The sequence below is a fragment of the Podarcis tiliguerta genome, assembly GCF_965153285.1.
Source record: "Podarcis tiliguerta genome assembly, chromosome: 7".
NCBI classification, from domain to species: Eukaryota; Metazoa; Chordata; class Lepidosauria; order Squamata; family Lacertidae; genus Podarcis; species Podarcis tiliguerta.
The window spans coordinates 29,068,736-29,084,175 of NC_139540.1; the positions used below are offsets into that span (position 1 = coordinate 29,068,736).

Sequence of the window (15,440 nt, forward strand, 5' to 3'; positions counted from 1 at the left end):
TTTGAAGGGACAGTCCCTTATTCCAGCGCCATGACCTGCTGCTGTCCCTTATTGATAGATGTCCCTTAAATGATGTCCCTTAAATTTCAAAGGAAGCAGCTCCTCTCCCTCCCTCCCTGCCGGCCAGGAAGGAGGGAGGCTCCAACTGTGTTGCTTGGCTGTGTTGCTCACCCAATAAGAAGTCTAAGAACGACTGGGGGGTGGAGCTTGCATGCCTTGTGTGTGGCTAGTTAATGCAAGCTGAGGGGTTTTTTGAATGCTGGACGCCATTTTGTTGTATGTGCTGCTGCAAACTTTGCAGTGCAAAGCCAGGCCGGGGAGCCATCTTAAGTTGAGGGTGCATAAGCCTTGTGGTGCATGTGATTCAGATTCTATTCAGCTGAACCTCTGGTTACTAAGTTGGTTGGACAGTGTTCTCAAAGCTACCAGCATGAGTTTGACCAGACTGCAGGAGGACAGGAAGACTGGAGTACCTGGAACAGGTGAGGCTGCTGGTCCCTTATTTTCAAGGCTGCTGGTCCCTTATTTTCAAATCTGTAAGATGACAGCTATGGACTTACTCCCGGGAGACTGTGTGTAGGATTGCAGCCTAAATCTCTCCTTTATAAATTGATGAGATATGAACTGTAGCATTAGCTGAATCATGCCCATCTGCTGAAAATTGTTCTCAGAGGTAATACTGAAGCTTTGATAAGCTGAAAATCTCAGGCATTGCTTTCAATACAGGGAAACAGTCATGTGATCATTGATACACAATCCTAAACCAAAAAGTTAAAGGATGTATGCAGGTCTTGAACAGAACTCTTAAGTAGTCCAATCCCACGTGTGTGGCTGAAGGTGGACCTCAAGACAACAGCTGTGTAAATGTGGAGAGAAACTATTTCTTTTATTCCCTACAGGTTTCAAGAGTAACTCTTTCTCAAGAGATAAATAAAGCTTTACAAATAAATCAAGGCAGCTGGAATCCATTGATGCATGTCTAAAATAAACTGAACTATCTGCTTTACTCATCAGCCCTTAGAGATGGACAGTCCAATTGGCTCGGATAAAACAGCCTTGTAAATTGAGCTTTTGGGTTGCTCGAAGCTCTCTTGACACACATACCCAGACTCATGGAAACCAATTCCCCATCCCATAAAGCTGTGCTACGCATGTGAGCAGTGCAACCATAGGTGGGGGGGTCCCCTCGTATGTCTTTTTGCCCCTGATCAACTTCCATCAGAAGAAAGGGTGCTAAGAAATGCAATAGTTGTTCCTAGAGCCATTTCACACATACTGCAAGTCAAGACAGGAGTCACTGGTCCTATATTAGTTTATCGGATTCTTCCTACCTAAAATCAAAATGTTGCATTTACGTCTATTAAGTGTTATGCAGGTTTCACTTTTTCTTTTCTTCTTCTTTTATATACCAGCATGCCATTCAAAATATTGAAGTGGTTTTCAGCAATAAAACAGAAAGCTAGACAATAAAAACCATGGGAAGGTTAACAATAGGCATCAATTAACCATTGTGGGTGGGTGTGTTCTTAATTGCCTGGCTGAATAGAAAATTTTTCAGCAAGCATTTAAAAGTTGGCACAGAAAGCACATGCTTTTAAGAGACTCCCATCCATCTTGCAGTTCCTTCCCCTCAAATATTTCAACTCAAAGGATTGCAATAGCTTGTCTTTAAACTTGTTGAAGTCAGTTTCCCTAAAGTATAACTATAATAGCAGGATACATTATTTAATGTCAAAATAAGGTATCTTCTGAATCAGCTGCTAGCAATTCATTCAGCTATAGCTCACCAAGAGCACGTCAGTTATGTCAAACAAATGTAAAGTACTCCTAAAGGACTCAGTTATCTGATAATACCATATGGCAGTGGGAGGATTTAGAAGCAAATATACCATTTGGGTAGATATTTTTAGCACTTCAAAAAACCATAGGAAGGTTTTGAATTTGAGAGTTGGTGTTGTGATCTATTTCACTAGAACCCGCAAAACCTACATTCAACACAAAGTATTGGCACTTATGGGGGACGCGGGTGGCACTGTGGGTAAAACCTCAGTGCCTAGGACTTGCTGATCGTAAGGTCGGCGGTTCGAATCCCCACGGCGGGGTGAGCTCCCGTCGTTCGGTCCCAGCTCCTGCCCACCTAGCAGTTCGAAAGCACCCCTAAGTGCAAGTAGATAAATAGGTACCGCTTTATAGCAGGAAGGTAAACGGCGTTTCCGTGTGCTGCACTGGTGCTGGCTCGCCAGTTGCAGCTTTGTCACGCTGGCCACGTGACCCGGAAGTGTCTTCGGACGGCGCCGGCTCCTGGCCTCTTAAGCGAGATGAGCGCGCAACCCCAGAGTCGGACACGACTGGCCTGTATTGGGCAGGGGTACCTTTACTATTGGCACTTATGTCTTAGCTTGTGAGCTGCATCTTATCCCTTTGAACTTTATTCCAGCACACGGCAAAGCTTCCATGACGATAGGCTGGGGGAAAACACAGGCAAACTGAATGCAACATATAGGCTTTATGTCCAGTGGCATAGCGTGGGTTGTCAGCACCCGGGACAAGGCAAGTAATTTGCGCCCCCCGCTGCACTGTCCCTCCCCCAGATAGTCCCTCGCTCTCTCTACGCACCGCACACCTGGCACCCCCCCCCCATGTTGCGCCCGGTGCGGCCGGCCCCCCCTGCACCCCCCACGCTACGCCACTGTTTATGTCGTCTTTTGCATCTTTTGCAACAGTGCCTTGCAAAAGATGGAATGCCTTGGCACACAACAATTCTTTTCCTTATGGACAGTACGTGTAGAGTAAAATGGGGCAGGGATGATGCTAAAGGATATTAAGGAAGTGCAAGGAGGCAAGGAGATAGGCAGATATGGAACACAAGAATCCTGGGATGGGGAGTTGGAGACCTACACACAGACACCATGAATGGCAGTTTATAGGAACCATGTGAGAGGCAGATTTAGGGCAGCGTAACTGGTTCCGCAGCACTAGATGCCGAGCCTTGGGGGTCTCACAACTATGACGTTGTGAATTGAGTGGAATGGAAGGCGAAAGGTGGGGATGCTGAATCTTGGGTTCACACAGCGCTGCTGAAATTTGAAAGACCAATGTCCTCAACATAGCTTCATCATGAAGCTTCATCATAGAGGACGTTTTACTGGAATCCTTCTTGGATCTCTTGAGGCCCATAAAATCCCTGAGTCAATATAAAGGGTGACATATGGATATTTCACTTAGGGCAGCCTTGCCCAGTCAGGTGCCATTCAAATGTTGTTGGACTGCATCTCTCACCATCCCTTAAAATTGGTTCTGCTAGGTGGGAATGTTGCAAGTTGTAGTAGTCTAAAACATTTGGAGGCAGCAAGTTTGGGAAGGCTCATTTAGGGTGAGCTTTTTCAGTTACAGCTTACTATCTAGAGTTTGTTCTGCCCCGGGACAAAAATGACTTCAAAGGAAATGAGCTTGGCAAATTATAGTATAGAAAGAAATTATCTATATATTGTCTAGCAGCTAAGAAAACCTTCTACAGACTATAACAGGAATGAGGAACCCACAGCCCTGCAGATGTTCTCGGACTGCAACTCCAATTGGCTCAGCTAACCCAACCAATGGCCAGGGATTATGGAAGTTGTATCCCAACATCTGAAGGATGTAGGCTCCCCATCTCTGGTCTTCCAGTGCCATGCTATTTTCCTTTAAGACTGCATGTGTAAACACACTTGCTAAGACATAAGTATCATAGAAGTTGCACCGAGTTCAAAGAAACCATGCTATAAATGTGCCTAGACAGAATACACCTTAACTAGTAACTAATCACTTCTTCTCACAGCTAATCTAACTAGAGTTTCCAGAATTTCTTCAACTGAGGAGAATTCTAAAAATTACAATACAGTTGCAATATTCCTACTATTTCTTACTTCACTGTGGTGGCACCTACTCTCTGGGATGCCATTATTCAAAAGAATCAACTGTAGCATGCTTCCAAAACATTACTGAAAACACGCCTCTATATCCAGATGTTTGCTGATCGCCAGCACTAGATTCTACCATCCTATATTTCTTGATCTTCTGATATTTGCTCTTTTCTGAAATGTTTTTGAACTATGTTTTATGTTTGATATTTATTTATTTCTTAATAGCAAAGTGGATTAAAAATATTTGAAAATAAAAACTCATGAAATTTTCAAATTTAATAGCTCTCAGTAGTTACATCAAGGACTTGAAATTTAATTGTGTACAGTACAGATTCTTCCAAGATGCTTTAAAAAAACCTGGGGGGCAGGGAGAAGGAATACAGATGAGAAATATGGAGTGTAGATCAGCTTTGTTCCTTGAACTAAGCTGTCCATCAGAAAAGCTCCGCATCCAAAATAGAAGCCAGCATCTTCATGCTTTCTGGTAGACGCGAGTACATTTGGCACTATTCATGACACATTCCTGCAAAACAAAGAACGTTCATTCATCAGTCTCTCTCTCCAGATCACTAGGGAATAGAGCAATGTAGATAGATACTTAGTATGCCTGAATTATGTTGCATTCCAGCTATTGTGTACAATTTTGGCTAGGAATTCAGGAGAAAATTCCACTTACCACAACGAGTTTCCCATCTACTATCTTTCTGGTTATCGTGGTTTCTTTGCCATCCCACTCCTGGTGCTGGGTCAATACATTATTATCATCTAAGGTGATAAGGGTCTGAAAAAGAATACAGAAATCTGGTACTTAGCATCTTAGTGAATTTATTCCAAAACTGCTCTGTCCCAAGAGAGTGCAGTAATAGTTAGCGTGCTTCTGATCTTGCATTGGTGTACATAACTAAGGGCCAAACTAGATTTGATGCATTCATGAAATTAGAATATTTTTAATTAGAACTCCATGAGTAGCTTTTCAAAAGCAAATGAAAGCACAGGGAGGGAAGAGGGAACTCCTGATTGGGAACCAGGGAGGGAGGCGTTAAAGTCTTTCACCTTAGCTACAGTTCTTTCCAATGGGTGCTTGCCCTCTCCCAGTGCCAGCAGGTGCAGGATACCAATCCAGATTAGGTTCACAGCAAGGCCTGAAGCTTTCCTCTGCCAGAGTCCCAATCTGGAATCAGGCCCTCATGCAAACTTTTTTTTTTTTAAAAAAAAAATGTCATTAATGCAATTAGCAATTGGGTAAAGGGTGCTATGTCTAGTTTTGTCCTAAGGAGTAAACTCATGCAAATGCTACCAGAGAAGTACTTGCCCCTTTAATTAAAGAAGGCGAACAGAGATTACCATTTTGTCTGAGTGATAAGATATTTTGCAGAGGGCATGCCAATACATGGATAGTCTGATAGTCTGATTACGTTCAGCATATGTCTATGCACCAAAGGAGGAATTATCATGCTCCTGCTTTGCCAGATTTATAACTGGGTGTGGATAGTGTCTTACCAAAACAAAGGAGACAGAATTCAAATATTATATATACACATGCCAAATTAAGCATGTCCAGGAACCCTAGAGCTCTCCCACTTTATGTATCTTTTTTTAAACAATATGTCCACCCTCCAGATCCCCACCCACTCCAAATTCCTCAACACAAATTCTCCAGAAAGCCGAAGCGCTGCCTTCATCCAAGAAACCCAATGGCTGACCAGTTATTTCTCCCATGAAGGCAAGAACAATAAACAGCTATCAGAAACACAGGCATTTGTACAAATTCTAATTGTGCAGACAATTAAAAAGCAAAAACTTTTAGACTCTTAGTACACCAAAGAGTCTGTAGAAGATAAAGAATGAAATGTGGATTCTCTATGTTGTCATGTACTTTTCTCTGTAAATCTTTGTCTGAAGTTTGATACTGCCAAGAAGGATCAGGACACGCCTAGTTTTGTCCTCCAGACAGAAAATGAAAATGACGCCTGACAGACATGTTAAATGAAATGCTTGCACAACTTCTAACCATTTCAATAGAGCTTCCCAGTTGAGAAAGACGAGTCCATTACCTGGTTTGCATGACACAGTAAATCAAACTATGGCTTAGCAACACCATGTGAATGTGCTGGCTCCCAGAAAGGAACTAACAGCCACTATGCTCCTTGGCAGTCTCTGTTACTCCTACACTAAACCGTGGTTAGCAAGGAGAAAGCTTAACCATAAGCCTGGGTTCAGACAACATACTAAGAGGAACTTTGGCTTAGTGTAGTGAAGAAGGAAGAAAAACTGGGAAGGAGCAAAGTGGCTACACAAGGTCCTGTCTGGATGCTGTGCACATTCATGCACTCCCAGTAAGTAAAAGTTTGGCTTACCATGATGTGTGAATGAAGTCGGTGCCTCCTACTCTGCCACCCTTAAGAACCCCCAAATTTGACACATTCCTTACTTTGCTTTATGAAAAAGACCCCTCAGAGCATCACACTATTTATGCTCTCAATGTCCCGTGGGTCTGGGAGAGGAATATTTTTGCCCCCTTTTCTCTTGCTTTAAATAAGCAGTACAGTGGAACCTCGGTTCCCGAACGCCAAAAACCCAGAAGTAAATGCTTCTGTTTTCTAAGGTTTTTCGGAACCCAAACATGCGACATGGCTTCCGCTGAGTGCAAGAAGCTCTTGCAACCAATGGAACCCCCCGCCCCCGCTTGGTTTTTTAATGTTTTGGAAGCCAAATGGGCTTCTGGAATGGATTTCATTTGAGAACTGAGGTACCACTGTAACAGAATGGGCTGTGTGATGGTTAACATATGGTAAAAAGCTTTGTAGGGTGCAACATGCAATTAAGACTGTCTCCTGGAATCCCCTTTCACGTAGCACTTTCACAAAGGGATGTGCAGAACCAGTTTGGGAGACGATACTGTAATTGTAGTATTGCAATTGTAGATTAAGGAAAGGTCCTGGAAAATCGCCATTATTCTTATAGGTTATTTGCATAAGATTATGCTCCTGTTACTGTAATCTGAGGGGAATTCCCATGCTCCGGTACCTGCAGAAGCAAGGTGCTTGTCAGAAATCACACAACGTGACACCTTAACGCATATGGCCATGAAAAGAGCTCCAGGAACTTGTTGTACCTGTTTGGTGAAGAAGCCTACTGAAGGGATCATCAGCTGGCAAGGATCCAAAAGGGAGAGCTCCTTAGCCTTAACCACAGACATGACACTCCCAAGAAAAAGCCAATGAATCATTCAGGCAGGGCTTTTGACCTGACTGTTCTGAGGTGTGCGGATATGAATCAAATCCCACTATTCCATTGCAACACGTTCTTTTGCTACCAGAATTTACAAAATGGGACCATCATTAAGATTGCACGGATTTCCTAAAATTAAAAAAGGAGCTGCACTAAGAACAGTAAAAAGTTGCAGGTAGCCATTTGAATCCATTAGGGAACAAATCCAGCTTGCTTTGACATTTTAGTAGGGATTGTACTACTTCAGCTGAGAAACACGCCCCCTCCCCAGCTTGAAAGGCCATAGATTGTTTAATTGCTTTTATTTGATATTAACCACTGTTTAGCATATCATCCAAACACAATTAAGCTGCAGTTAATCTTAGCTATAGGTTAGCTGAAACAATCCATCTTCAAAACATAGTTTATGAAGATGGCTTGGTTCATCCAACTGTAATTAAGATTTGCCACAGTTTAGGGTTTTGTTAAGTGTGTTGATCTAGCTTTCACTCTCTTGTTGTCTTTGTGGGGCTCTTTACCTGCCTGTGGTGCTCAGTTCCATGTACTGGCTGGGATGTGGAGATATGAATTACCACATCACAACAGTGTTTTGCCAGCTGCAGTGGCTTCCAGGCCATATCAATCCAAAGGGGCTAATTTTGACCCTGAAATCCCTTCCATGCTTTAGGACTAGCCTACCTGCCTGTGTCCACATGTGCCTGCCTATAGTTAAGTTCTGCAGCACAGACCTGCCTTTGCCATTTGGCAGTTATCCCTCTTACCACAGAAAGGCCTTCTCAGTTGTGGCATCCTGACTCTGAAACTGTTTATTTATTCATTGCACTTATATTCCACCTCTAATGAACTCAATGTGGTGCACATAGTTCTCCCCAAATTCTAATCCCCACAAGAGCCCTGTGAGGTAGGTTAGGCAGTGACTGGCCCAAGGTCACCCAGTGATCCTCTTCATTGCTAAGCGGGAACTCTAGACTTCCAGGTCTGGCCTGACACTCTAACCACTACGCTGCACATCCCTTCACAGGGAGGCTTGATGCCAGGCTCACCTAGCTTGATGCCATTTTAGGTATCAAATACTTTTTTGATTTTCAAAGGTAAGGTTCCAATCCTGTATCTACTTACCTGGGAGTAAGCCCCAGCGGGGCCTACATCTGGGCAGACATGTATAGGAAACTACTGTTAGTTTGGTTATTATTTTCAAATTGCTACTTTATGTTTGCGGCTGGATTTTTTTGCTTTATCTTGAAACTTTGTAAGTTGCTCTGAGAACAGGTTTGAAGGGCGAGGTACACAAAAGAAAAAAGGAAGAGAAGGCAAATAACCACAGAAAGCTCACACACTTCCAGCATCCCCCCAAGATGAGTTTGCATCATTAAAGGTGGCTAATCTACAACAGAAGCAAAAAAATCCCAAACAGCACTACGGGAACCAAAGGCAATGACTGACAAACCAAACGCAATACCATGCTGATTCATGAGGAAATTTACCTCAGCAGTGATGCAACTGTGCACCACTTGAACCACAGTGATTGGTATCATTCAGTGTTACAACACACATTGATGGGAGTAACTTGTTCACCTAACAGAAATCAGAAGAGTTCAGGGAGTTGCATCAGCTTCTTCCTGTAGGGATGTTCACATGCTATATTCAACGCTGGTCCAATGTGTGTGGCTAAACACGTGTACAGTTAGTGACTGAGAATGTTCAACAAAGTACAGTATGTGACCTGTGTACCCAACGGCCGAGCTGTACAAATCAACAAACACACACGCTTTCACACATAAATGTGCACATGTGAAGAGACGGGTTGTACTTGTGAGCAGTGTGAACATGTGACTGTTTCAGCACATGCCCTCTCTGGACGTTCGCTTCATTTACCTGAGTTTTTCGGCCATCTAGCGTCTCCTCATTGAACTTCTCGCCCAATTTGAAACTGAATTCTGATGTTTTGAATGTGCTTTCTGTTTTCACATGGAATGTGTCTCCATCTTTAGTGATGATAACGTCTGGCTTTGCCATGCTCCCCATCTTCCTCATGGCCACGCCCACACCTGCAGAAAAGAGAAAGGCAAGGGACCTGTCAGATTGGTTCAGCCAAGCAGAGTCATTACGCAATAACACACATACACACAAAAGATTACCTAACTGTTTAAATTACCCAGCGTGGGGAAGGAGAACTCCAGTGACTCAGCTGAAGTGTTGAAGCATCTCAGGTTAATCAGAAGCTTATTATAACTACTCCACTTTCGTTCTGCCTTACAGGAGTAACAGGTCTTTTTGTAAGACTTCAGCATATTACCAAATGGCTTCTGCCCCAGATACAAATAATTAAATGATATCACATTGGCATTTAGAAAGGGAAATCAATGAAATCAGGCAAAAAAGTACCCATTGCTCTGCAGAAAAATTAGAAATAAATTGTGTCATGTCACAACTCTCGCCTTGCTCCTCCTCCAGTGCTATCTATCTGAGACTTTCTGGAGAGAAGTAAACAACAACAACAACCCAGAACACTATGTTTACAAATACAGTCATTCATGTAGGCCACTGGGGTGGAAAGGGTGACCTTCCAGATGTCATTGGACTTCAGCTTCCATCAGCCCCAGCCAGCATGACCAATGGTTAGGGATGATGGAGTTGCAGTCTGGAAATATAGAATCACAGAACTGCTGAGTTGGAAGGGACCCTAAAGTTAATCTAGCCCAACCCCCTGCAATGCAATATCTGAAGGAGTCCAGCTTCTCCCTCACTGCTTTAGCTTAACTACTGAAATCACCAGGAATATAACAACAGCAGCAATAACAGTTTGCAGGACATATGATCATTAAGGAGAAGCTTGTATTCTCTTAATGAGTGGATAGCCAAACTGCAGAGCTCACATTTCCATTCTCTGGAGATAGACTTGGACCTCATCTAGATTATTGTTGTGCATTTTAAGACTCAATTCATGTTCTGTTTCTGGAATGGGGACTAGGCTATACATATATTTTTAAGTGGGATAATTCATTGTAGTGTCATGGCAATTGTTTCATTGCCACAAGTATTTCAGCTCACCACATGAAACAATCCCCCTCTCCTCTTGCCACACACCATTCTGGGGTTTTTTCTGACTCTCCTGAGCCAAACTGGGAGACCACAAGAGGGGAGTGGACTGCATTGCACTAGTGGAAGTTATTGCATTGAGCTTCTGCTAGCAGGAACCATTAGGTGAACTGAGCCCAGAACAGAGAAATAAAAGGTTTCCTGCACCAGTACTGTAATCCTTAAGCCTTTACTGCAAAGACTATAAAGGCTGCTTTACACATGCTTATTCACCGCTTGATGGATGCAACCTCCATTGATAACATCACAGAAAGGTTGTATGGTAACTCGAAGCACAATGCTTTTCAACAATCAGCAAACCTTCATGAACCGAGTAAATGGGCAATGAGAAATCAAGAGGTGCAGCAAATCCACGCACACATACTCTCTCTCTCCCCAACACTATTAGTATATTGAAGGGGGAGTCTCTATCTTCTGGGTTGACACTGAAAGACCAAAACATTTGGAATACTCTTTAGATTCAATGTAGTGCATAACAGCCCCATGCCAGCTAGAGTATATAATGGACTAACACCATGATTGTCTCCATTCACTGGGCACAAGAACTTAGTTAACCCCATGTGTGAAATAACGAGTGTGTCAACTGTGGGGCTAGTTCAGGCCTGCCAAATGCAGCTCCACAAGCAAAATGCAACACACCCGTGCTTAACAATTCCCCAAACAAGCCATAGCATGCCCCAGTGATACATTTCCCCTATTCTTTCTTGTGCAATTACATTTACATCTTCAAAAGGCAAGGATCTAGTCCTTAAGGATGCAAAAAATAGATTTGGGGTGCCATACAGGTTAGGAATGGGATTTAAGCACTGTTCATAACGCTTTGCCACTACCCAGGAAGATCAGAAGCTGAATATTTTTTTTACATACAATGTGTAAATACAAGTAAGTTGTGTTTTATCTGCATCGTTTAAATGGATCACAGGATTCTGCTTGTTCTGCAAAAGCTTGGATACTAACACCAAGTTTAGAACAGAATATGCACAGCCCTATTCAAGAGTCATCTGTGGACTTGGATTGCATTTTAGTGAAATTAATCCACAAGGATAGAAAGAAGAAAGGTTCTAACATAACAGCCGGATGTTAATTCAGATATCTGTTATTCTTTCCAGTTTCAGCCTCAGCTGGAGCCTTTAAATACACTGTAACTTGGCAGATCTATCAATGCAGCCCCAAACTATTCACCCCTAATTAGGTTAGTGTTCCGTTCAATTTGTCTGGTAAAATAATAGTACTGAATATGAGATCACTGTGGTACATTTTATCCTCCTGTGCACGGTCACAGGAAGTTTGCTCATCCTGGCATTTTTTCCAGTCCATGCAGTGAGACAACCAAAGCCAAACATTTAGATTTCACATAAAAGATCAAGGCAGTGCACAACATTAAATATCATAAAAACAATACTATATAATTGCAAGAATGACTGGCTTGTCTAAAAAAAGAAAATCAAATTAAATTTCATTAAGAGCATCATATTCTGTTATAATGAGCATTCATCCCCACTGTATGGTTTCTTCTTGCACCAGAGGTGTCCAAATGCATTGTAATAAGAAGTGTAAGCTGTGTTACAGGAGTTCTGCCCTCCTTTCTGACTCAGGTGAAATCCCTGGGAAAGTGCCATTCTGCTTATATGAGAGATCTCCCTCTCCTTCCCATCGCCCCCAGCCATTCTTCTGTCCCCCCACCCCACTCCGAGTTTTTCATATGTTGTTTTAAGCAGATGGTTTGGTATATGTGCACGCGCGCACACACACACTGCAGCTCAATATCATATTTGAAACAATATTCATTTGTATTTGTGTGCCTGTTACTAAAGGCAAGCCTGGGAATGCCTCCACAGACCTTGGACAGAGCATTCAGCCTCTCAGGAGCTGAGAAAATGAGACACACAAAAGCTCCTAATCCCAGCTCCCCACAGGAGAGACAGATATGCGCTTCCAGGAAAGGAAAAATTAATTAATTCCTGTTCCCTCTTCATAATCCTCCACTCCTAATCAAGCCAGACACACCACATGTGCACAAAGTAGGAAGAAATAGGACTGTGTCTACTCCAGTATGACAGAATACGAGAAAGGCATGACAATTCACAAAACCCAAAGAATTGCAGTGCACAAAATGTGCATCACGCAGACACTGCTTCCCTTACACAAATCATAGAGAAGAACTTTTAAGTAAGTCACTTAATTCAAAGCAGCCATTTTAAAGACAATGCCACTATTTAAGCAGTGCTTTTTTGGGGTTGTTTTTTTTTTTAAGCTTCAGGCTGCAATGCTACATTTATTTTATTACAGATGCACAAAGTCACTGCATTCAGGAAGGCTACGTCCATGTAAATAGCTAGGTTGCAGTCGGCAAATTGGATGCAAAAATAAAAAATGCACACTCTACTAGCACTACTGTTCTTGTGATAGGATTTGCCCAACTCATTTATGGATTGGCTTACTTTTCAATCCTACTATCTGCCCTTCCGCCCCCTTTCTTTCCCCCCAAGTTTTGCCCAATGAAAGGAGGGAATCTCTAGTTCTGCTTCTCTGTTGTCATAAAATATCCTCATCATTTTAAACGGAATCCCCTAAAATTCTTACTCCCCTCCCCCCTCCCGCCCGTACTCCCCATCCATTCCCTGCTCCTTACCCAACTGCTTCATATACTCCTCAAAGCCGTCGCTGGAGACCAAGCGCCACCTGCCCAAGAAAGCCTCTGGGTTCGCCATTGCGCTGCGTTTGGATGGAGCTGTCCCGGCTGACGACCAAGAGAAAGAAGCTTTGGGAAGAGCAGCTGCAGGGGAGGGGGGAGGCCGGGGACGTCTTTATATAGATGTCCTGAGCATGTGCTGCCGCCAGGGGACCAATCGGGAGGGCTGACGTCACGGGTGCCGGCTCCCAACCGCGAGGACGCTGCCGGCGATGCGCTCCAGCTCCTCGCCGAATGATTGGGCTGCGCGGCCCAAGGGCGCCAGGCGGAGGGTCCTGTGCTTCAGCCCTCGCGCTGCGGGGCAAGGCCCTCGCGGCGGGAAAGCCGGGACGCCGGACGCGTCTACCTGCGTTTCTCTCACCCTCGTCTCGCTGCACAGCGCGGTGCCCGGATGGCGCGCGCCAGAAGCAGAAACCCCCGCGCGCCAAGGCTGCTCGCAAATAGGCAGCAAAGCGCCCTGAAGGAGTCGCCACCCCCAAAGCCACAGTGGAGTGACGCCTCTCCTTAGGAGGGTCCCCTCAGGTGGAGGAGCATTGTGCGCAGGGGCCGGGCATGGAGCGCCTTTCCCGCTCTGCGCAACTGCAGGGGGGCCGGGGCCCGTGTCGGCGGGGGCGGGCAGGACAAGTCTCCTCAGCCCAGCAATTCCCTCAGGACCGCGTTGAACGCCCACGCCGGCGTTGCCTCAACTCCTTCCTGGTTTTGTTCCTTGACTGTTGCATTTGCACCCCACTTGTCCTCCAAGCAGCTCAAGCCGAACTTTAGGGTTCCCCGTCTCCTCCTTTTGGCCTTGCAACAACCCTGTAAAGTAGGTCAGGCTGAGAGATGGCCCAAGGCTACTCAGGTAAGCTGCTGTGGGGATTTGAACCCTGGGCTCCCCTCCCAGGTTCCCCCGTCCAGCATTCTAACCATTACACCACCCTGACAATTGTGACATTTTTAGTCCATTTTGGTCCTGATAGTGCTGCCCCAGGGACACTGATGGCACTGTGGTCTAAACCACTGAGCCTCTTGGGTTTGCCGATTGGAAGGTCGGTGGTTCGAATCCCCACGACGGAGTGTGCTCCCGTTGCACTGTCCCACCTCCTGCCAACCTAGCAGTTCGAAAGCACGCCAGTGCAAGTAGATAAATAGGTACTGCTGCGGTGGGAAGGTAAACGGCATTTCCATGCGCTCTGGTTTCCATCACGGTGTTCCGTTGCACCAGAAGTGGTTTAGTCATGCTAGCCACTTGACGCGAAAAGCTGTCTTTGGACAAACACAGGCTTTCTCGCTCTGAGAGTTAGATGAGCACTGCAACCTCATAGTTGCCTTTGACTAGACTTAACTGTCCAGGGGTCCTTTACCTTTACTGCTGCCCTACTGCAACCTTTGGGAGTTTGTCTCATGATTACCAATGCAGCCACCTATTATTCTTATGTGTTTCTGAGTAATGAGCCTTCCAATGACTATCCAGGGACATTCTTTTTAGTTTGTCCCATCACTGGATTAAAGAAAAGATGGAGACCTTTTTTTTCTCAGCAGAGAGAAGGACGTGCTTTCCCCTCACGTCTTGTAATGGATATATGGAACCCATTGCTGCAAGATGTTGCCATAGTCACCACTTTAGATGTGTTGGAAATGGAACTAGACCTGCCAAGGGTGGGGGAAACAGGAAAGGCATTGCCTTCGGGTCTTCCTGTGGACTCCACAGACCATCTTACTGGCCATTGTGTGAGGCAGGATCCTAGGCTAGATGGATCCTTGGTCTGCATTCACATGACGGTTTGTTTTCCTGAGGTTTCCCTAACTGTTAATTTCCGCATTATATTTGAGCTTTTACGCAGCGTAAAAGCCACTTCCAGACTTTTTACTGGAATAGATGGCATGATAGATTTCCATGCTCTTTGTTAATTAAAAATAAATAAATCAGTTTGCAGCTCCCTTAACATGGAAAATCGTGGTAGTAAAGTGATGCAATTTGGGGCTGTATACCGACATACAGTTATTTTGCACAGTTTTCATGGGGGAAGTAGTGCTGTGTCCTACCACACTTCCTGATAGGAATGAAATTTAGCATGACATGCATTGCTCAAAAAGCCACCATTCCAATAACACAGCAGGCGCTGCAGTGAGAAAGGAATGTTGGAAAATGTGACACGAGTGCTATCCTTATCAGGAATAACTAACACAATATTCCCCACATCTGAATGCTCCCTTATCCAGCAGGGCTCTTTCTGTGTACTGATTATGCAATAGTCTCAGCCTATAGCCATCCACATGGTATTTATTCACTGTAAACACTCTTTACTGTACTTCCCCCATCCACCGTTAGTTCTACTGTTTACTAGGGGAGTATCCCTGTCAGGGTGTTTTAGCAGTCTTAAGTCAGAAGCGTACAAGTACTTAACATGGGAAAGTGGAAGAGTATGAATGCAGCTGAGTGGGCTACCCTCTATCCTGCTCTAAGGACCTACCATGATGAATGATACAAAATAACAACACAGTGACCAAATAAGCAACTTTCAGTTCACCTTTAA

At 44.3% G+C, this 15,440-nt stretch overlaps 1 protein-coding gene across 1 annotated transcript; it reads right to left on the reverse strand.

The window, feature by feature from the left end:
• Positions 1-4,163: 4,163 nt before the first annotated feature.
• Positions 4,164-13,025, reverse strand: FABP5 (fatty acid binding protein 5). The gene is made up of 4 exons (XM_083450261.1): positions 12,865-13,025; positions 9,009-9,181; positions 4,579-4,683; positions 4,164-4,425 (listed from the first exon to the last, which is right to left on the reverse strand). Exons 1-4 carry the CDS (start codon positions 12,941-12,943, stop codon positions 4,375-4,377), a joined length of 408 nt encoding a protein of 135 aa, XP_083306387.1. The 5' UTR covers positions 12,944-13,025; the 3' UTR covers positions 4,164-4,374.
• Between the last annotated feature and the right edge of the window lie 2,415 nt (positions 13,026-15,440).